General features: G+C 41.3%; 1 protein-coding gene across 2 annotated transcripts in view; it reads left to right on the top strand.

The window, feature by feature from the left end:
- The window catches only part of ZDHHC14 (zinc finger DHHC-type palmitoyltransferase 14), a 435,812-nt gene that overhangs the window by 392,198 nt on the left and 20,006 nt on the right, over window positions 1–23,608 (top strand). For both annotated transcript variants that reach the window (XM_069235302.1, XM_069235303.1), the window contains exons 5-7: window positions 12,710–12,758; window positions 16,176–16,278; window positions 17,964–18,073. In XM_069235302.1, coding sequence (XP_069091403.1) covers window positions 12,710–12,758; window positions 16,176–16,278; window positions 17,964–18,073 — 262 coding nt within the window. The remainder of the gene's footprint in view (window positions 1–12,709; window positions 12,759–16,175; window positions 16,279–17,963; window positions 18,074–23,608) is intronic.

Genomic DNA, 23,608 nt, shown 5'->3' on the forward strand with positions numbered 1-23,608 from the left:
CCTTGTGCTGCTGTCTTGCAGCTATGCGCATAAAAAGCACGAGAGCAAAGTCCAGGTGGGGTCTTCTCAGGTTTGCCTGTCCTCGCGGGCTGCGCGTACAAGGAAGATTAAAGTACATGACCAATCAGTGCGTGGCTGTATTTTGAAGCCACACAATGATTGGTGATGTTTGAGGATGAGGCGATGGTGATGCTTTCCCACTCACGCCCATCAGGAGTGACAGCATTGTGCATGAGAGGAGTGGAAGCTAGTTGTGGCTTTTTTTGTCACAAGTCCTCCAGGACTCGTGGTTGTCTTGTGTGCAGGCCTGTTCGGACTGAGAGCATTGCAGCATCTGTCTGCATAATCCAATATAGTGGTAAGTAAAATTTCAATCAATAATTTAGAATGAGATTTACCACATCACTCCCTCTTCCTACCCACCTTCCACCCTGCCAGATACATACCTCATACCCTTTCAGTAATAAATTACAAATAACTGGAAAGCTGCTTGTAACTGCTGGGTATTGGATTAAAAAGCTGCACATCCGGTTGCCATTATTTCTTTTTGCCTTTTACCGTACTACTTTGCTAGAGCAGTCTTTTGAAGATCAGCAGTGCAACTGAACATTTAACAAAGTATGGGGTGGCCTGTGTGAAAATCATGCCAAAGCAAGTTCTCATCCAGCTACGCACCGACACAAAGCGTCACTATCTGATACTGCAGAAAAGGCTGTATATTGGTTTATTTTGAGAGAAGTGTTCTTATTCCATGCTATTGGAAGTAATACCACAACTCACAAGCACCGTCCCCGAGAGCCATAACTGCTGTACACACCAGGCTTTCCCTCTGTCCATTTCATTGTCACCAGGGCACCAACTTCCCAGTCTGAAGCTTTCATTTCAGAAATCATTGTTTCTGTACCAGCAGTTCAGCTTCACTCAACATGAACTACAATGTCCCACAATGCAGCTATCTGTTAAGAAAAAGTGTGGAAACAGTGTCCCACTGACATGGATCAATCCACCCATCAGTTCTCTTGGAGCGAGGTTTTCTTATTGCATGCTGTTAAAGCTAATACCTCAACCCTCAATTCCCCTTCCCCAGGCCCATAAATACTGTCAATATACCAGGTCCCACCTCTTCCCGTTCAGAGTCAGCAGGACACCAATTTCTTACGCACTTTGGCTGAACTCTCCATGAACTTCAAGTCCCACAATGCAGTTGTGTGTTAGGCGAAAGCTGGACAGTGTCCCAGTGACATGGAGTGATCTGCCCATCGGTTCATTTTGAGAGAACTGTTATTTTATTGCATGCTATACAGAAAAGGATCAGGGTCGTATTCATGTTAGAAAACTCTCACTTGTAATAAATACTTCTCAAATAACCTGGTACTAAGGCGATACTTTTCAGTATGTTAAAAAATACACTTTTTGTTTTGACAGCATTTTAATCATATTCTAACAGGATCTTTGTTGCATGATTTACATGCCAAATAGTTTTAGAGCTTGTCTTGTACACCGGCTCATAGAGCCAAAGTTGACACCTGGCTCGGCTCTGGCTTTGCCCTGGCTTGACTCTCCCTACTAATCTGTTGGCTCGCCTGCCTCTAGCCCCCATTGGTAGTCCAATTTGTTTAGCTGGATCTCTTGTATAGTAACATAAGGGGCTGCACAATTTTCAGTAAAGTGCAAGGAGTGGTATGTCTGGCGTATATGTAGAGGGGCATTTCCTTATTCACTTAGAATTATATATATATCAACAGGACCTGAACAAAAGCAGACTTGGCAAAAATGCTCAAACCAGCCCCCTTCCCTTCCTCTCCTCCGCAGTCTCTCTCTTTCAATCCATCTTCTCTCTCTCCTTCTCTCCTCTGTCCCTTCTCCTTCTCTGATCACCCTCCCTTTCTCTCTGTCCTGAGGTCTCCCATGCCTGCTACACTTAACCTCGGGGAGCTGGGGAAAGTGACAGAAGGACCAGTAGCAGTGGCCCTGGACTTCCAAAACCAACCTGCAACGCCCAGTGTGATAAAAAGTCTCTACATCAAGCTCAGACTATGTTTCCGACCCCCTCCATCACTGGAAACTGAAGATGTTCTGTTTCGCCTGCAGTCGTTCCTTTCCCTCGATGTCCTTCCTGTAAACATCCTGTTAAAAATAAAGCGCTTCCTAAAACCATTTTGCCAGTTTATAAACTCACACATTCCCACGTTGTAAGTCCTGAAGCTGAGGCACATGAAGACAACAATATTTGTTGAATATCCCAAGCTCATCACCTGGCAGGTAGGGACGGGAAACCAGGTCACCCGCAACCGTTATCAGAACCTTCATGAAGAGGGCGGATGGCATGCGCAAATAGACATAACGTTGACCTGGGCAACCCATCCATGAAGGGGCGTGTGCACGGACATCACCTGTTTACACATTTGGTCAAAGGAAAGGTGAGAGCAGCAGAACATGCAATACCTCCCTATGACCAAAAGTGTAATTAATTTACGTGGGCATCCTCCCCTGTCCCCCAGCAGAGGCATGTTTTTTTAATCAGTGCTGCAACAGTGAATCAAATTCATCACACAGAGCTCCTTAACGCGAAAGCAAAGAAGTCTGCTACAGAGCACACCGTCTCCCTGTGGAGAGGGAGAGGCCCTTTCACAGAAGTGTCCTACTGTCCCTAAACCAATTCACACTATTTACTATGTGTGTTTATAAGAAATATTTTGTATTCTTTTTATCTGTCTTTGCAGCATTATATATCAGGACATTGGGTAACTTTTGCACAATAGTCTAGTCCAGAGCAACTCTACTTTTAAAAACCATTAGTACAGCAGTAGCATTATAATCTGGCTAAACAATGCAGAATGAAGTTCAATTTATATTAATGGAATGATGGAGGGGGAGTGCTCATTTAGTATATAATTTATCAAACATCATACCCAGAAATGTGCTTGCTGGAGTGCACTAACAACCTTCCAGTACAAACATATTAATACTGCATGCCCAAAGGGGTTCCAAATGATCATCCCTTCTTCAGTTAGGAAAATATGATTAAGGCAGCTACTGGTACATTTTTCAGTCATCCACTTCGTGCGCATGAAGCAGAGCTCCAGCGCGATCTGGATCAGAGTAAGCCTCCAAAATTGCGTCCCAGTCCTGTGCTTTACTTTGTTTACAAAAGTGGTTCTTAACTTTTTGACTTCTGTGGACCCCCACAGACTCATTACTGGAATTCGGGGACCCCCCACCGAGCTATAATTGGAAGCTGTGGACCCCACACCCAAGCAATTTCTATGATTTGAACTTCAAAACAATACACAAAAATATAAAAAACAAGTATACACCAAACAAATGATCAGATACTTAACTATATTGTTTGATTCGCAATCAAATATACAATAGGTTTTCACATTTTCAGTGTTGCTTTATTATTTGTTTATGTTTCATTCATTTTAATGAATTCATTTTAATAATATTTAATTTTGTAACATAATTGCAGACCCCCCTGAGTAGGCCTTGCAGACTCCCAGGGGTCCTCGGAACACAGGGTGAGAACCACTTCTCTACACAAACCCCTTTTCTCCTCTCCCTTCAGCACTGCACTCTCGCATAAAGACTATTCCTGCAGCTCTGTATCCAATCCCAAAGGGCAGGTCCCTGGGCGGTCTTTGAACTTATGAAAGCACCGATTTATACCCTGAAATTGTCTCCAGAATACCTATTGCAATTACATCTCATTATTAAATTCAGAAACTATTCCGAAAATGTTGGGTTGCCATCCAGATTTCCATATTCTTACTGTCAGGGACCCTGAAAGCATACAATTTCAAAAAGCTCAACCCATGAACCAAGGAGAACCAAGGAAAGTAACATAGATCTCCAAGCAATAAGCAGCCTATATTTTCAGTGGGAGTAAGATTTGTCAAAGTTGGTGGGAACCAGCACTTCTCCCCAGATACTAGACATTAATGAATAACCCACAGCAAGCACATGCCAAAAGCCTTTTCTATTCTGAAGGAAGCCTTATGCAGAGGATCATTAGTTTCCAGTGGCAACCACAAATCAATTATTGACAGAGCCCCCACATGGGGAAGTAATTGGTGCATGACATTTGACCAGGGTGCCACGACTGGGGCAGACTGGCATCCACATTGTATGCTGGTGGCGCAATGGATATTTAACACTACATGCTCAGATCTAAGTAAGCAACCCTGAGACTAATCTCTTGGACTATGTAGTGCTTGGAGAGACTGTCAGAGAATAAAGATGTGAAGGTAGTTTTAGAAAAGTCATGACTTGCTCTGCTTCCAGGATACCTGAAATAAGGGAGACGTTCCAATACAAGGTATCTGTAGTTTGAGCATAATATTAATACAAGACATCATGGAAAAGTCTAAGGGGTGTTGGTACTTTAAACCGATAACTTTCTAGAATGCTAAGAAGAGTGCATTTTGTCCAAAAACTTGAATTCCAAGCTGTTTGGCTCACAGTAATGGGTAAGGCGCAGGCGTCCTTTCAGAAGTCATACATATTTTTATGCAACCTAATCAACTTGCCAAAGGAAGAACCTCAGCCCAGCTGGTAGACTTTCTAATTACTTTAGGCTCAAAGGTAAACACGCCCTATATTACATACGCTGACATCCCTTATGCTAATCCAGCTACTCGCCAGGTCATGCCTTGGTTTTGGATTACACATTTGTCCCTCCTCCTACTAAATATTTGTATTACATTCTTTGTATAATCCCAGGAACAAAAGTGGCCTCATTCCACAACAACTGATAGACCTACAGTAGTTAATTCTTATGTCCGAGTGGAACAAATCAAGCAGTTGAAAGACTGATAACAGGCAAATGAACTAAAAATACTTCAGTGGTCTGCTGACTCCTCAGCTATATGGATAGCCTGGAAAGAAAATCCATATGCATGGGCAACACTGGATTAATTGGTGTCCCTTACAGTGGGAATTAATTTTTTGGGAATACTCTCATTCTATGATTCACCACTTGCAGCTGTAGGCAACAACATTCCCCCTTTAATGATATAACCACTGAGTAGCAATGTACATTTCATTTGAAAGAGTGGAGATAACAAGGAGGCAAGTATTTGGAAAGAACTATACTGGAGTTATTAGGAAGATTACAGACGCAAGGGACGCCCTGCCTCTCTATTCAAAGCAGATACTGAGCTTCAGGCAAAATGGCTCATTCCACTCCCCCGGAGTGCAATCTGCACACAGGTCCCATCGAGCTCCAGAAAGAGATCAGTTCAGCTCATATTGAAAAAGGACGACCCATAGCTCTTCTCAAAATAGAAGTAAGATTTTTGCCAGGATCTTGCTTGGAGAACTGGATGCCTGGACTACAACATCTCCACTGATGCCACTACACCAGACAAGCTTTTGCCAAAAAACAAAACCAGTGATAACATTGTGGCTCTTTCAATTATTTTGCAAAATCATGTATACGAAAGGTAATCAGAATTGTATTTATGCTTTCTGGACTACAAAGCAGCCTTTAATGGACTATAGAGGCGAACTTCGTGGTCTAAACATAATGCATGATGGATTTCCCTTTAGAAATAAAAAATAGAACATCACTTTAGTCAGGGAAATAGGTCTGGGTAAAAGTCGGGTCACATTTTTACACCACCAGAATAAAGCATGGAGGATTTCCTGTTTGGAGCTAAAAAGAATATAATCTCTTTATCAGGAACATAGGTCTGGGTAAAAAAATGGTCAGAATAACCATCTTTCAAACACACTTTTAAAAGCAAAGTGCTGAAGAAAGGTGAGTGTTTTGCCTTTATAATGCTGACCTGTGGAAAGAGTTACAGGCAGCTCAGAGCTTTACTTTGTTACAACTCCAACAATCTTCTAGTGCTACATATACAGCAAAAGGTGTTTTTGATAGAAAGCTCCAGAGTAGAAAGTGTTGACCTTTCAAGGAGTCTACAAATAAGGAGGTTACCTCTTTCAAATAGATGGCCCTTCGGTTTAAGTAGAGAGGGGCAATCACAAATGCAAAGCTTGTACAAAATCTTGGTCTCATCAACAATAGAAATCATCGTAAAAAATAAGATCTGAATTGATGGCAGGGTCAACCTATGGAAATACTGCCTTTCCAGGCTGCTTTTCAACCTGGATGAATACAACACAATATAAATCTTTCCACACCTTGTTCAATCTACGGAATGCAGCCCCCTAATCCCTGACTCAACTGGAACTTAATCTTGAAGTAACTGTTTGAATTAATGGCACTTTTTAATTGAAATTGTGCTGTAGACTGCAGTCTGAAACATGGATACTTGAAGACAGCCATTTGGGTGCTCCGCACCCAGATCCCTGTCATCATAAGCCAAATATTTAGAAATGCACAAGATTTAAGTTAATGACATGTTATGTGAAAGTTACCATCATTGTTATTTTGGAACTCTCTTTTAACTACCTATGAATTAAAGTAGTCAATCTGTTTCTTTTCTGTGTTAATGAATGAATGAGAGTCCTTCTCTAAAACAAGGCTCACAGATGTGCTGATCTCCTGTTTATTTCAAAGGATCTTTCTTGCATTTTGGGTAAAAACCCATCAACTGTCACCACTGTTTCTTTTCTGTAGTGATGAATGAATGAGTCCTTCTCTAAAACAAGATTCACACATGTGGAGGGGTTTCTGTTTATTCCAAAGGCTCTTGCATAGTGGTTTAAAAAGCACCAACTGCCACCACTAAATTAGTTGCCTTCTTCTGGGATGACCATGCTGCTTCTTATTTCAACATAATCTTACTTTGTAAGAGAAGAATGCCACCTCATGTGCAGCTATGCTCATATATGTGCTATTCACATACAAGATGGTGTCTTGAACTGATGGCAACGGGGTTACTGAAACTTAGAGGTTGCCAATAAACTAATTAGCAACTTTAGTGCCCCTGCGTACAAGAAGATACTTTGACTTCTTTCACTGTCCCATGCAGACATTTGTGGTGGCAGTCTGCAACATGGGTTACAGCACGGCACCTTTTTCTCCATTTGTTCAAAAAATACCTTCATCAACAATGTTTTCCATTCTCTGTACTTCAGATCAGGGTACTGTTGTTCTGATACATGTTGACAGTGTGGGAGATAGTGAAATTCAAGGAAGACTCCCAGGGTTTTTTTGAAGTATATTATGCCATTAGGTTGCCAAAACAAATTGTCTTGAAGCTACCCAGCATAGCCTGTGACCACATGGTACTTCTATAAATCCAAGGCCTTTCAGGCCTCATAGGTTGCCTCTTCGATAAACAGAGGTAGGTTTTATCAGCGTCAACACCCACTGCACCAGTGGGAGAAAATCTTCTGGTGGACGCTTGAGAAACTTTTCCAAGGAATCATCCCCTTGAGGAATCATCTGCTGCTGCAACTAATACCCTGCAACTAATGAGAGTAGATTTTCTTTCTTCCTCTAAGCTTGCAAGATTGTATTGTATTGTAATTGCAGTTATATAGAGTTTACTAACCCTGATAAGGCACTGAAAAGCTTTACCCTTACACCAGGCAGCACATTGCTCCAGAACCCAAGGTTAGTGTTTTTTCAGTGTTATTGTTTCTAGGTGGTAGAATACATAAGTAGGAGTTAGATGTGATCTTTTGTGGGAGTCATTAGGTAACTTAATGTAAATGGATGGCAGTATTAACAGATGGGCTGAAGGATTGGTATACAGTGGTTTGATTTTTAAAGGTTAGGATTTGATCTTTGAAATGAGGAATGAACAATTTGCTAGAATACAATAGGGATAAAGACAAAAATAAGTGTGAGCTGTACTCAGAAGAGGCAACCAGAGGTTGGAAAGTAAGGAGGGATTCATTTGAAAGAAAGGGAGAGGTAACACTTAGACTTTTTGCGAGCATACAGAGGACGCTCTTTTAAGAATGCATGCAATCAGAGGACGTAAACTGAAGAAAGAAACATTATGTGCATCGCTGAGTTAGGCCTCCAAAGCGTGTTGTGGGATTTTAGCATGCAAACACATACTGTTCAGCTTGCTTATGGTGATGCTTTCTAGAAGGCACAATAAGATGTGCGAGAGTTGCTATGGTGAAGTATGGGGGAGGGCCATTTTTTGTTAACTAAAAGGGAACTTAAGTGGTGCTGTGGGAAGGAGTATGCTTACGATAAATCTTCAGAAGGTGATACTGGGTAAGTTCTGAGAGACAATCTTTAATTAGGTAGGAGCTGTATTTTTTGGGAGATGTTTATTCATTATATTTACTGCCTACAGCGGTGTTTTTTTGATGAGGTGTCTGTTTCGTTTTTTACGTTTTCTATCTATAAGGTCTGTGTTTGCAATTAGTGGTCAAGTACCAACTGGTTTATTGCAGAATGGATACCTCTGCAACTATAATCAAACCTCTTTTTTTAGGGAGCTTAATGTACAAAAGCAACAAATAAACATAACTTGGGAGTTGTAAGAAATTTGTATGCCCCTCACCAATTAAGTGGGTTTGTCACTAACTAAATGAAGCTGTTATGAAAGCTCACACTTGACATAACCAAGTATTCAGTTTGACATTTCAGTGCCTTGTATGATACTTTGAATGACCATAGTGAACGACACAAGGCAGTTATGCCCACGTAAAGATTATTTAAAAAAACGAGCCTGTTAATTGAAATATAATGGTCTAGATGGAGCCTTAAAAGAAAGTAGGGCCTGATCCAATCTTTGCCAACGGGGTTACTCATCAGCAACGTGACGGATATCCCGTCTGCCAAATTACAATTCCATTATATTCCATGGAACTCATAATCCGGCAGACAGAATAACAGTCATGTTTGTGATGGAGTATTCAATCTGCCAAGATCATAATCAGGCCCTTAATCTTCAGCAGTTAGAGGCGGGCAACAAGTGCATTGAATTATCAGTCCTGCAAGGTAGAATGACCTTAATTCTGTAGTCCAGAGTCCACAATGTTATTTCCTCCACCATACTATACCAATGCTGACTGGATCCCAAAGCTGAATGGATTGTCCTCTAGACTTAGCACTTTCGGCAAGGATGTGAGGATTGACCCTTAATAGGTGCCCCTAAATCAGCCTCTATATTACTTGGATGTGCAGATGAAGAACTATCCTTTCCCTTCTTGCAAACTAGGACACTCCTGCCACCCTCTTTTCCTCAATTTCCCATTCAATCCTTCCCTTCTCTCTAACTTCTCATCCCACTGTTCAGTTCTTGCAGTCTATTTCCACCCTTCTCACTCTCCATGTTCCAAATCGTGTTTTCTCAACTGTTCCCTCATTCTCACTTATTATTCTTTCTCTCACCGTTCCTTGCTTTGTCTTGCATTCATCAACTTCTGTAGCTCTACCTCCTATCTCCTGCTCTCTTCTTCTCCTTCCTATTGTGTCTCCTTTCATTCCTTATTGTCTCTTCTTTCCCATTTCCTTTTCAGGCTTTGCCTAATGACAGTTTTAGTGGTGTGTCATCAAAGGCCTATTGTAAAAAAATACCCATCTTAAAGAGGGCTTTAGATCAACGCATTGCTTACCAATTGCTGTTTTTCCCAGTCTCATTTAGTTGGTTTTTATTCCTTCACGTTTTATTTGCCCTCCCTGAAGCATAACTCCTTTGACAAACTTTTGATTTGATGACCTGCATCATTTCACCACTTATATTCAAAGGCCTACTTTTTTCTTTCTTTTCAAAATCCCATGCAGGTATATGAGTTTTTATATGAGTGGTGCTGCTTTCTCACTGAAATCTCTGCCCCCACTTAATTATCTGTATGGCTTTCTCCTTCTCCTCTAGGTCACCTATTGCTTCCCTTACCTCCATCCTGCATAGTTTTGACTTTTGTCATTTTTACAAGCCCCCCTTTTGCTTTCACCTCCACTTCTGATGTTCGTTGACACTTACTTCAAACCCACCGGACCACAGTACCATTACTCAAAACTAACATGTCTTCATTGGCAAAGCCAAAACGATTTTAGTGACTGCACATGCCGCAACTTTTAGGATAACTTTCAGTCTTCCAATCAGTTCATTTTGTTCTCCTTAAACAAATATTAAGATTTTGACCAAAGTTGAGTAACAGTAACAATTTCTACAAACTATATTTATTTTTCTTGATAGCATTAGATAATAATCATGTGTTTTGACATCCTATTCCTTTTTGCACTAAAATTCCAAATGCATTTGGAACCCTCATCAGCTCTACCACTTGAACTGCTAGGTTCCAATTGCTATGTGTCAGAAAAAAACTGCCAGCAACTCCCAGGTGGCTATGTCCTCATTAATGCACTGATCATGAGCGACTGGACTACTGTAACAACTTGCCGATGGAGATTCACCAACACAAAATCTCGCCCTTGTATGATATCATTATTTTTGCAACTCAAACACTTTAACTCAGACCCAGTGTACTCCACCAGCACCACACACAATGATTACATTCCAGACATAACACATTATTAGAGAATCACCCTTCTGGCACTACACCTTACTACCTCTCTCGGCTGATCACAGACCACACCACCCATGGTGCTCCCTCATACATCTCCTAAATGCATCTAGATACCTATGCTCCACCTTGAGACCAAGTTTCTTTCAGATGCATGCACTGGTTTTCTGGAGTGCCCTCCACAATCAGCCCAGAGCCACTACATATTTTCCTGATTTCAAGACCACCGTCAACTCCACCCTTGACCTGAGAAATCCTCTCCACCTTGTAACACCGCACCATAAATGTTTCTGACTGCCACTGCAAACAAAATATGGAAATCTCTGTAAATATGTCTATGTAATGTTTCATCTTTGTCACAACCAAGACCATTAAAAGGGATATTTATTAACATATTGCATGGGCACACCCATAGACTAAAGTTGCACAGAGTGACACAAAGCATTGCATCTATGTACTTACCATTAAAAAGACCTATGGGTGCAGTGCGAAATTGTGATTGCCCACACAAATTTTAATAAATGTAGGCCCTTGTGTCATCAACTTATCTTTATGTAACCATCCCACTTGTAAATGTTCTCATGCACTGCCCAGATCAATGTACAGAATGTCTTTTAGAAAGGCTACAAATCTCATAGTCCTGGCCCCTTGATGTACCTCTGTAAAAAACTGTTGTACAGAGATTTTCATTCTTGATTTGTGTTTTTATATCATTAGAGAAGTAATTTAGCTTGGGTAGACATTGCTAATCCAGGGCGATTTTTTTCTGAACTGCATTTTTTAAAATAGTGAATGTATTGCAGAGATGATTTAATATTTCAGGAACCATGAGACCTATATAGTACATTTGGGTATCAAAACATAGGTTTTTGGGGTCAAGTAGTCTTTTAGAGACAGAACATAACTCCTCCTAGCAACCCTTCTGGCCATGGCCAGTGGTATTGCACCTTCTGCTGTTAACTCTACAGGGACATATATCCATGACCAGTGGTATTGCACCTTCTGCTGTTGACTCTACAGGGATATCTAGCCATGACCAGTGGTACTGCACCTTCTACTATTGACATTACAGGGACATCTAGTAATGACCTATGGCACTGCACCCTTGTGCCACTGACTCCACAGTTAAATGTAATTTAAAAGGCATGCTAGGCCTCAAAATGTGTAATATACTATGCACTCAGGGGGCTGATTATATGGTTACACAGCAATGCTCTTTGTCATTATTTTTTCATGTGAACATGCCCTCTTCTGGCTGACTATATGGCTACATGACCATGTTTCTTCCAAATGCTATATTGAACGTGGTGCTCTGTAGGGGCTGTTCGGATCATTACAGTCTAATGCCAAGTGAATGAAGAAATGCAAAAACACAGTTAATTTCTGATAAAGGTTTAATGTGCTGCATGGCTAAATATTTATAAGGTTCCAAAGGCGAGATTGGCATTATAATTTACAACGCCAACAGCTCTAACTCTTGCTTGTGCGAGACCTATTGCATTGCAAATGCTTGTTAAAAATGCTGTCCAGAAAAATTTGGCCCGGATCAGCAATGTCTACCAAAGCTAAATTCCTTCTCTAATGATCCAAAAACACAAATCAAAAATGAAAATCTTTGGACAACAATTTTTCAATTTTTCTATCACCAAGTATAAATCAGAATATCTCTTTTTCAGTTGCTCGGCGTGCCAATTCCTGTTGTATTCGGCACTTTCGACCCTTGGCTAATATGCTCCGATACACATTTGATATCAGTTTGCAGCAGAGCAAATACAGCGATCTTAACCTCTCTAATGAACTCACTAAGGGATAAAGTTAATTAGGCTTAGGGTGGAAATAATTATTCATAAAGGCCTGCCATTTTGTATACAACAATACCAGGTTCTACAATGGGCACACTGGGCAATCTGTGGGCTGTAGGCTAGGCGGCTGCATTTAAAAGCATGATGGGTGACAGGTCATCATAACCCCATGCCTCCATTCAAGTTGTGGTCTCCTTCAATGTGGGAGTGCTTTGCCAGGGCTCATGGTGGTTCACAGTTTGGTCCTGGTTTTAAAATTAGCTTCACTTCCTACTTCAGGCCAATCAAGTGGATTTGCCAAAGCACTAGAACTGTGGAATAGGAATGAACCTGCATCTCATAGGTGGAACAGTTTGTATGGCACATAGGCTCATATGGCAAAGGAGCAGGTGACAGTGGAAGCCTGGGGCAGGAGGAGGGCTTTTGGGAGGTGAAGGATTTATACTGATTCACATGGTTATGAAATCAAGAGTAATTTATTATGTTTATTATTTTCACAGGTGCACAGCAGGCAGGCTTCCTCAGTGCCCTCAAGGACAGTCCAGCAAGATATCCTTTTTGGAGCATTTTCTATTTAATGTAAAATTCATATTGCTGGATGGATCACATCACTCTAATGCTGTTATTTTGCATGTATGTGTCTACAACTAAATACTGCCAATGGATGTTGGATGTTGGTTACTGCAGTGATCACAATGATGCTGTGATGGAGGGATGGTGGAAAAGTAGGAGGGATGTTCGCATTTCATTTTGTACAAAATTCAAACTAAATTAAAAATGTATAAATAGGTGTTCCTTGATTTAGGGGGTTACAGGGGTGAGCGGTCATTTGGAATTTAATAATTATAGTACTTTTAAAATAGTACCATCTTAAGGATTTTCTCAAATATGTTCAAGTTTTACATTGTTTCTGAAATCTAAGAACAACAAGTTCCACAGGACCGCTCATTAATTGCTTAACAAGTGGCGGCTGGATCTGTATTTATTTAATGGGATAACAAGTGTTTTGGGCCAAATTTCCCTAGTATAGAGTTTGTGGAAAATTATACTCAGACATTCTGTTAGGAATGCAAGCAGGATCTGTACTCCAGATGGTGCAGTGAAAGATACAAAGCACTGAATTTGATGCTACTCTCAATTGGCAGCCTGTGTAAATGTTTTGGGAATGAGGTGCTGTCTTTGTGGTGGATCATGCTGCTTGATTTTGGACAATTTGTAATTTGTTATTGTATGTTTTGTGGCTAGCCAAAAGGAGGACATTCAGTGAATCTGATGCAGGTTCTTTGTTCGAAAGAGAGAAAGCAGACTGCTTCTTTCACTGATGATGCAGTGAGTTCTGCTTTTTTACCTCTGTTTGTGGCACAGACGGCTTAGCAGTTTTGACTAGAAATTATCACTGCTTGAGTTGAAAAGATGACATGCATCCTGGACCAAAACAAGGGAAAATATGTGTTCGTAGTCGTACTAGGTCAGTGTGCCATGCCCTTGTTTGCCAGTTCTGTTTAAGGTGGCTTGGCTTAGGATGTCAACATATTACAATGCTATGCAATGGAAACTCAAGGCAGAAAGTGCAGCACAATGAAAGGCTTGGATTAGTCCCACCCAGGGCTGATTACTCTGGGTGTAATCCACGTAGCATTAAGCTACGTAGGGTGAAGGTCATCTGTCTTGGTTCCTAAATAAGGAGTCACAAAGTGTAGGGTGTAGAAAGAAAATAAATCATTTTATTGGATAAAAAGACCCATGACTGCATGGACCGCGAGCAGACTCAGAGGCAACAGTCAACTCCAAACCGCCTCTCTTTCCAGAACCCACACAACGGCCTATTTCATTCTCTCTTTAGCCTCCAAAAATACATTCCACTGTGCTCCATATCCTGGAGGTGCAGGTATTGGAGGCAAACTATCAAAAACACGTTGACCGGCTGCTCCCAAGTGATTGATAAAAGAGACATTTTTCTGGCGGGCAAAAGTTATTGGCATCAGGACCGTTGAAGCATTTCATTGGTGGAATTTGGAGGGTTTGATTGGTTTGGTTTTACACTTACTATCCCATGAGGAGCAGTCCAACCCAAAGTGCTAGACCATGTTGCCGCTGAAATGCAAGAAACCCAGATCTGTTCTGGCCGTGTTGGATCTCACCAGTGACATGCAGCTTGAGCCCTGTGACACAGCAGGCTCAGTACCCATGTCTGGACATACCTCTCCTGCTCACTTAGGCAAAATTACAGGTGCTCGGCTCATCCAAGCCCATCAATGTTTAACCTGTCTTGTTCATTGCAGACAGGCACCAACCATATAAAAATCAGACTTGACTTATCCATAAAAGGGGCATTCCATCTCATACTGCTAGGACAGACCCCTCACTTAAGAGGCTGATTCATGAAATGATTCAGTCCATCTGTTTTGGTCTTCTCAGTGAGTAACTCTAAATGGGGTTGGATATGCCCACATATTGAACTCAGACTGCATGTCACTGATGAGGCTCAAAAAGGCTCAGACATTTGGAGATTGTTTTGTTCCCTTCAGAATGGGTCTGGGGTAACAGTTTGGGGTGTACTGTCCTTCTTTGGGTAGGGCCAAGGCTGGTATGCATATGTCTGGTCGTCCGTAGTGGCACATTGAGCAAAGAAATGATGGACTGAAATGTGGCCCAAGTAATTAGCAGTGGCTGAGAAGAATTCCACACATTATTTTTGTTCTTTTCAAGAGATGAAGTTGAAAAGATACTAGATTAGGCGTAATATTGTTAAAAATATTATGAAGTGATTGAAATCAGCATTCCACGATGACTGTCATAATACTTGTTTTTGTAACATTTCCATCAAGTTGACCCCTGATTATGTAAACTCAATACTAAGATTTGCTGTTGATGTGGCCTTTCCAGCGGTAGAACAATGCATGTATAGGGCTCATAAATGATAGACCATGGACACTCTTAAACATTTTCCATGTGGTCACAAAGTTTGATCTGTGATGTGACTGAGGACTGCATTAATGCCAGCAATGTGGTGGTCTTGAAGGGGGGAGGTTGCTGCAGTAAGGTGGGTATTTAGGAAGCAAAGCATGTACATCTAGCGGTTGAATTGCACAAAGTGAAACCAGAAAACCTGGGACCAATCCCAGCTTCCCCACTTTACCAAATTGTGTGATCCTAGGCAATTGTTTTATTATACTTTCTCACTTTATTTATTACCACATATTAGAGAACCTTGAAAATACATGACTTCAGGATGTATGCTGTACAAAACCTCCTGTGTTTGATTTATTAAACTATAATGTTGTTCATGTATAATAGGAACCCATGCCGTTCATGTATAATAGGAAACCAGGCTACCCTAAGACTGCACATTACAACGGGCTCGACTCTTAGTTCACTATTGGCAATCTTTGTCGGTGTATGTGGAAGAATGAATGTTTCTAAATTCATGTTTGAAAACTAGCACTTAAAAAAATACTTATCAATGCAGTGATATCTGATGAACTAAGGTGAAATGGTTCTGCATGTTAATGAAATACACTTTTTGAATTTTGAAGAGATCTTATCACGTTTTACATTTATGTGGCTTTGAAACTAAAGGTGTTCCTAAAGTTAAGTGGTGCAGAACAACCCAGTTACATCCTTTTTTGACTTTGATTAACCTTTAAATAAAGACTTGCATGTTTAATTAAAATTGTTTTAATGTTAGGGCTGAGTGTCGCATGTAAATTTCAGGAGGGGGCAAGCGGCCTCCAGCTGTACTTTGAGTATCACTGTGATAGATGCTCAGCTACACCCATGTTGTCAAAATGCATAGTGATGGAATTATGTAATCTGATGCTATAATGTGGCAACTACAGAAGGAAAAGCTGAGGCACATATTGTTTACCCGCTTTATAGGAGAATAGGCACCTCAAATCAGACTGTAGAATGTAGCCAAATGCTATGTGTTTGTTCCTACTGATTCTTCCTTGACTTGTGCATCACTGTGCTGGAGGCCGTGGTGTGTTTTTTTTCAGTGTGGTCCATTGTTGGTCTCTCAGGTTTTCATACATACTTGATCAGCTCCAATCAAACAACAAACGAAGATGTAAGTCTGCTACTTCCTGCAACTTGTCGGCTGAATGAGAAGACCCCACAACTCTTTAATATAGCATTATAGCCCTCTGCCTAAGGCTATACCGGTTCTTACAGGCCAGAGGGATAGACGGTTATCTATGCTTGCCCCACTGTTGTGGTACAGTCCTTAACCTGTGCGTATGGGGGTCAGCTAATTTCCTTTGAAGAAGGGAAGCGTAGCTTCAGCTTCTTACCCTCCTCCTTATCCTCCCCTTTGCCCCTAAAACCGACTTATTCAGCTTCAGGAATGAACTTAAGACCTGATCTTTGTCTCATGAGTTGCTCTATTTATGAATGTTCTGCACCTTTGATGTTAGTGTCAGTAAACCATTTGACAACAGTGCTTCACAGACACACATATAACAAAATAAAATGCAACTGGGCCTTCTTAGACCTTCTTAACAACTTCTTGTGTTGTGTACATGAAGTAGGCTCTGGATCAACCCTGGGCTAGCCATTAGCTTGGTAAAGCCTCCTTCAGCAATAGGCTTGCAACATTGTCAATCACATGTTGGAACAGCAAAGAGCAGTATTTTAGTCTCACCTTCATGTAATTAACTTTTGTGTGAATACTTCTGCATCCTAAGAAGTGCCTTTATTTGAATCGATTAGGGACTGTTTTACATATTAAAAGTACACTGTGATCTCACTTTTTTTTACATTTAGTTATATGTCACATGCATGCATCTTATACAAAATGCAATTCTCTTTTGTTTTGTAACCACAAGACACTACTGTTCACTTTACATCAAAACAAATTAGTTTCTAGAGAGATAAAATGCCTGATTACCTAGAGATTTTAATAAAAGGAATGACCCTTTGGCATCTATAAGAAACACATTCAACCGCTGACGCGCCTTAAGATTCTGCGCATTTAGCATCTCCCCCGCTCCTGCAGCAATTTCCCTGCTGAAATAGAAATGCAGCTCACTAACCAGCGTTAGCAAAACCAATACGTCTGGCTCAACTGGAAATAGACAAACCTATTGGCTTTGCCAATGCCTATTTAGTCAAGAGGGTCTTACTTCGTAGATAAAATATATCAAAATAAATCATAACAGTCAAGCAGCACATCCTGCATATAGAAAGCTTGTGACACCACAGAACTACCTGGACCAGTTTTATATACACAATGTCGCACAGCAAAAGTACATGCATAAGATGCACCGAAATAGTGTCCCACCTGCAGATGGGCGTGCACAACATCATACCAGAAACAGCATACCTCCAACAGAACACCTGCAACAAGTGTGACAGCAACAGAACAGCCTGCACCAGTGGAATAGCAACGGTTTGGCATGAGCAGCAAAACCTTAAATTGTTGAGTAGAAACCACGACACAGCAGCTGCATTACAAGTGATATGTGTAGTAGTGAAAGTGTGGCAGATGCACTAGTATGTTCAATAGCCTTACATGCTCAGTGTGGCGCTGGTACTCCCTGCGTATGATGTACAGGAGTGATTTGCAAGCAGCAATGTTACCTACACTAGGGTGTGCCATACTTGTGTGTACTCGCTGCTGTTTTTCAAGGTCAGGCCTGGCCTTTCTTTTTTGTGTTTGTTTCTTTCAAGGGTTTTGCGTGGTAGAGATGATGTGTGTTTATTCGCTTCACCTTCCCCTTCATCTCCCAAATTAATATTTATGTTTTTTTCTAGATTAAAGGATCATGGTCGAGTAAAAGAGGCAAAGACAACTACAATCCGTACAGCTATGGCAACATCTTCACAAACTGCTGCTCCGCGCTGTGTGGCCCAATGCCTCCCAGGTAGGTTGTGGAGTTGCCACTGAATGGCTGCTCTCTGCCATTAGCGTGGCACTTCACAATGAAATTTAAAGCACAGAGGTAGAAACTATTGCTCAAACCACATCTGAGGAGGTATGTTGTGTTATTCAAGAGATTTGCGTGTTGATTCTGTATCTGAATCTTGAAATGGGAAACCCAATATGGTCGTGAACACCCAAACCCATATTCAAAGTACTAATTTTTACTGTCAGCCCACCCCACACCCTTTCCCCTCCGAACAATATTTGCCATAAAAATTTTAGTGGGATTTGTAAAAAGAGAATACCGCACATTTCTGAGTTTTGCAGCTCAGAATGTGTAAAAGGTTTTATTACCTCCTTAGTGCCCTGTACTGTGTAATTCCCAAGGGTCGATGTGGGCAGGGGAACGGAGGAGCGACGTTCCCAAGCTTTATTAGGTTGATCCAAACAGTTCCCACACTCTTTATTTAAAAAAAACATTTCGGAACGGTTGAGTTCCTGCTGGTTGAAAAGGGAGAAGTGGTGGTTCCGCTACTTTGGAGCGGGAGAAAGGAGAGGCAGCAAAAGAAGCAGCAAGTCTTCTCTCCAGGGTTCCTGCTTCTTAAAGAAATGTATATGTGTGCGATAGTTTAATCAGCAAATCTAAACGCTGCTTGGGAGCCGGCACAGGCTTTAATTGATGGAATCTGGAATGTGTTCTTTTAATCAAAACCTATAAGCAGAGCCACTGGAACTATGCGATTGTGCGGTTGCGGCAATTTTCGCATAATTTCAGATTTGCCGCACTTGCCACATAATCCATAATCTACTGCATAATCTGTAGATTTTAGCAAAAAAATAGTCTAGCTCAAACCATTCAAAAGTTACTAAAAATGTACCGACCAACATGTGCTGACGCGAAGTGGAAGGCCCTTTGCAAAGCTGGACTGGTCACCTTTCTATTGCTTATTGTTATATTTGGGTGTTAGACTGGTACTAATGAGGTGAAACCAATGCCCAGACAGTGTTTTCAAATTTACCAAGCATTTGCAATGCAATAGGCCTTGCATATTTTGAACAAGTTAATTGTCATCTTTTGACAAAAGCGCCCAGAAGCAAAAAAATAAAAATAAAAAATGAGTGGAAACTGAGGAAAGACGTCTTTTTTTTTTTTTTTTAAATCTGTTTATTAAACATTATGCATACACAACAACACGTTTAGTCATTAATAATTTTCCAAACTGTTTACACTAATTTATAAGTCACTACAACGCAGTTGCGCGATACAGTTCCAAGAACACCACTGAAAATTATGCAACTAATTAATTAACAAAGGTCACAGCTAAACACCGCTAATATTATTCCTAATATTGGATACACCAAACCTGGAGGGTGGGAGGGATAGAGAGAAGATCAGATTATTGTGCATGGAGGACGGGGCAGCACCATTGAGATGTTGGTTGTGAGGGTATAATAGGGCATGGAGCCATTTTAGGGATAACCAAAGCAGAGCATGAGGTGCGTGAAGGCATGGTCCTGGCGTAAGCATCCAAAAGTGCCACCACATTACGTTAGGATGGGATATGAGGGGGTTAGTGTACAGAATGATTGTGGGTGGGGGATCTGAGGATAACATACTGTAATTATTAAACCGAAGGATAATGCCTCTGCCGTTGTTATTTTATTTTATTTTATTTTAATTATTAAGGGGGGTATGTGTAATCCCTATTTTCAGTCGCTACCACGAAAGTGTCCCAGACTTCGGGGCCATCCTGTAGTAGGCCTTTGTGTTGCAGTAAGCGTAATGTCTGAGCTTCGGCTTGTGAGCGGTTGTGTAAGTCGTGAAGCCAGGCAGCATGAGATGGTACGTGTGGGGCTTTCCAGTGCGTGGCTATTAGGCGTTTAAAGACAACAAATGCCAAATCAATAAATCTGTGCAAATGTTTATCGCCTTTGGCGCGTTGACGTATGCCAAGTAAACAAGAGTCTGGGGTGGGCGACAGAGTATGAGATGAAATGTCTGCTGTGGTATTTGTGACCCGATGCCAAGCTGAGTTTATGGGGTGGCAGCTCCAGACCATGTGGTAGAAATCTGCTGCCGGAATAGCACATCTAGGGCATGTCGGGTGTGCGTTAGGGTATATTCTTTGAATGCGGGCCGGAGATAAATATGCCTGGTGAATATAGTTGAATTGGGTGTAGCGCAGCCGAGGGTTGCGGGATATTGACTTAATCATTGTGAGAGCCGCAGTCCACGTTTTTTTGTGATAGTGGTGCAGGGAGGACAGAGTCCCAGCGTGCTTTAGCGAGCTTTAGCGCAGAGCAGACTTCCGCCAACAGTGCTTTATATAGTTTAGTTATGATGCCTTTTGCGCTACCCATGGTAAGAATAACGGTGAGTAGTTGGGATTCGGGTGGTTCATTATTGCCAGATCCCCAGAGGTTGTTAAGCAGCCGTTTAATGGCGTTGTACGTCAGAAAGGCTCCTGTGTGCATAACCCCAGCGGCCACTAGGTCCGCGAAGGTGCGCAATTTGAGGAAAGACGTCTTAACAAAATAAAATAAAGTTACAAAGTTAGCTTTAAAAAATAAAACTTTGACATTTTGTTTGTCCTGCTGGGCACGTGTTTGCCAGTCACAAGCCTTCTGTTTGCAGGGCACTGGAAGTTAGAACAAAATAGTACCTCAATCACATCGAGAGCAGCGGACGGGAACTAATAAAGTTTAAATCAATTAGTGCTTGATCCCTGCTCCACACAGAGGAACAGAAATGATGCCAGACATGCCTTAATGAATTACGAGGCTGTAAAGAAGAATGCCACGCAAACCAACAAATGGTGAGCGACAGGCGGGCTCCAAACCCTTTACTGAACACAACAGCATCTTGCATACGAGACGCATGCGCAAGTGCATGCACTCGCAGGCTCGACCCTAAAAATTACAAAATGATTAAATAATACTACTACAAAATGTGCTTTAATATGCAGAATAATTTGCCTTTTGTTGCCGCAAAATGTACTGAAAACTGCTGTATAATTTGGCTCGCTTTTGCCGCATAAGTCCAGTGGCCCTGCCTATAAGAAGGTTTACACTACGTACAGTCAGTGTCTTACTAAAAACATAACTTCTGAAAACACTGTAACATTTAAACAATATTTTTGACATTTTAAGACACAATTTGTGCATTACATTGTATATGCAGTCACCTGTATGTGAATGGCCAATAAAACAATCAGTGAATGATTTATTTTTTTAACCTGGTGTTCCACTCCCACTCTCGCTGATCCCGCCTGCACTGTACTCAAGCCCCCAGTTCCCATACACACTTCGACCGCTGGTTATTCCCCTTTCTGGGGTGCATAGTGAATAAAAAACAGGTTATCGAGGAAGTCGCTGTTAAATAGTGCTCTGTATGGTTGGTCTGAAAAGGTCTTCCAGAGTTCAGAAAACAATAGCCCTGCCCCCGCTGTCTTTTAGTTTGTGTTGTCTTCCTGGGGAAGGCTGTGGATGGACGTGCCTGACCCTCGCACAAGGTCAGGCCGTGACATTGGCTACTGCTTCTGCGCATTTCTCCGGCTTTGTGTAGTCACACATCACCGTGCCCTTGCTTTCCTTCCTACCCTTCCCTTGTCATTGTAAATTCAAGAGAAACAGCAGCATGCTGTCCAGTGATTTAGTGACGGATGTTTGTGCTGCAGCAGTTCCCTGTGTTAACATCATTCAGCCGGCCAGAGCCACATTCCTTCCGCCTGATGTCTTGTGCTATATTATATTATATGCAGCCTGAATGCTCGTTACCCCACCTCTAAAATACTGCATAATATAACCTTGGACAGGGCACTGCTATAAAACATGGTACTGTACGGAAAAGATTCCGGTTTAATACAGTTTAGTCGTCGTGCAGATAAATACTGCTAGAGAGCTGTACCTTCGTGTATCCGAGCCCGAGAGGAATGTGGGAATCTAGGGCAGTGGAGCTTATACTTGGAACTGTCACGTCTCCGGGTGTTTGACGCTCGCAGGCAGGATCTTTTCTCGAAGCAGGGAACTTCACAGACGAAAGCCGGAAAACACGAGGATTCCTGGTATTTGTAGGAATGCATCTCCATTCCACCAAAAAAGAACATTTATAAAACTGTCATAAGCACAATTGGAAACGATCACATTCTTATTTTTCTTCCAAAAGAGTTTAACAACATTTTTAAAGCTGCAAGACATGGTCAGAAATTATCACATAAAGCCACACAATATCTACCTCATATATCTAGTAACAGTGAAAGATCTTACTCAATGTGTGTTGCTTAGGTGTTGGGCATGGTATATAAGGTAGACAATACTGAGAGAGGTAGAGGGGAAAAAAGAAAGGTAAGGTGGATGACGAAAGAAAGAGTAAGGGACAGTGACATATAAAACAAGAAAGTAGAGGGAGGGAGAAAGTAGGGTTGGCATTAAAAGGGTGCAGGAGATGATGGATCACTTCCCAAGGTTGCATAAGGCAGGTACACTGTTTCCATAATCGAAATGCTGTAATAGAGGGTAATATTCCAGTGAATGGAAAGACGGGTGCATTATGTTTTTTAGAGGTATAAGTCTAACTTGTTCCAGAGTGCTCTGGAAGATTTGGGGCTGAAGCTGTGGTTATGTGTAATGTTATCTGCGTCTCTGCTGAAACAAACCAATGCCCACCATGTGTCGAAGTAGATGTTTTAAGAGTTTTTCCAATACTCTAGAATAGTCTTCACAGTAATAGTTAATAATAGATCCAAAAGTCTGAAGTCCCATATGACGAGATCTGGTGGTGAAAAAATAGTATGTGGACCTAATTCAACTATAGCAAGATTGAGAGACAGTAGTGTGAAAGATCTCATGTAGCATTTGTTCAATATTGTTCCCGTTAATTTGCATGATTTTGCGATAGAAGAGTAGATGATCTAAATCACCGAAGGGTTCCAAGCAGTGCCATCATTGGCTTGTGCAGATAGGCCTAGTTATTGCCGTCCTGTTGGAGTCCAGAAGTATCTGTGTGTGATCCAAAATTTGCACTGGTAAAGCAATGGGGATATTGAATGGCAAATAAATGAGTTCCAAACTTGCTCCCACATAGTGCCAGTAGTTGGAGATGTATTCTTAATTCTACAAGATTTGTTACATTTTTCCTGAATGTATGTATTTGAAGGGTTATTTATTTAAAAAAGTCCATACAGTTTTGCAGCTACATGTCCCTTATGGCTATGAAACTCAGGAGGTGAAGACAGTCTGCAGAGTGAGGTCTTTCAGTCTTCCTAAGTCCGATGTTGAGAAATGTGTAAAATTCAATTGAAGGTTACATTTCTTACAGATCATGGCATGACGGGTTTTTCAGTTCTACCTAGGTCCTTGATATGTAGAATACCTGTAGATGTCTACTCTTTCCAAAAGATTGTGCGCCCATGTAACTTAATTTTGTGGATTGTACCATAATGAGGAGAAAACGAAGTATTTTATTTCATTTAGGAACAATTTATTGAATTTTTTATGGCATTAATAGTAACTGATATAATAAATAGTGAGCTTTGAG

Source organism: Pleurodeles waltl, chromosome 5 (assembly GCF_031143425.1).
Source record: "Pleurodeles waltl isolate 20211129_DDA chromosome 5, aPleWal1.hap1.20221129, whole genome shotgun sequence".
Classification (NCBI taxonomy): Eukaryota; Metazoa; Chordata; class Amphibia; order Caudata; family Salamandridae; genus Pleurodeles; species Pleurodeles waltl.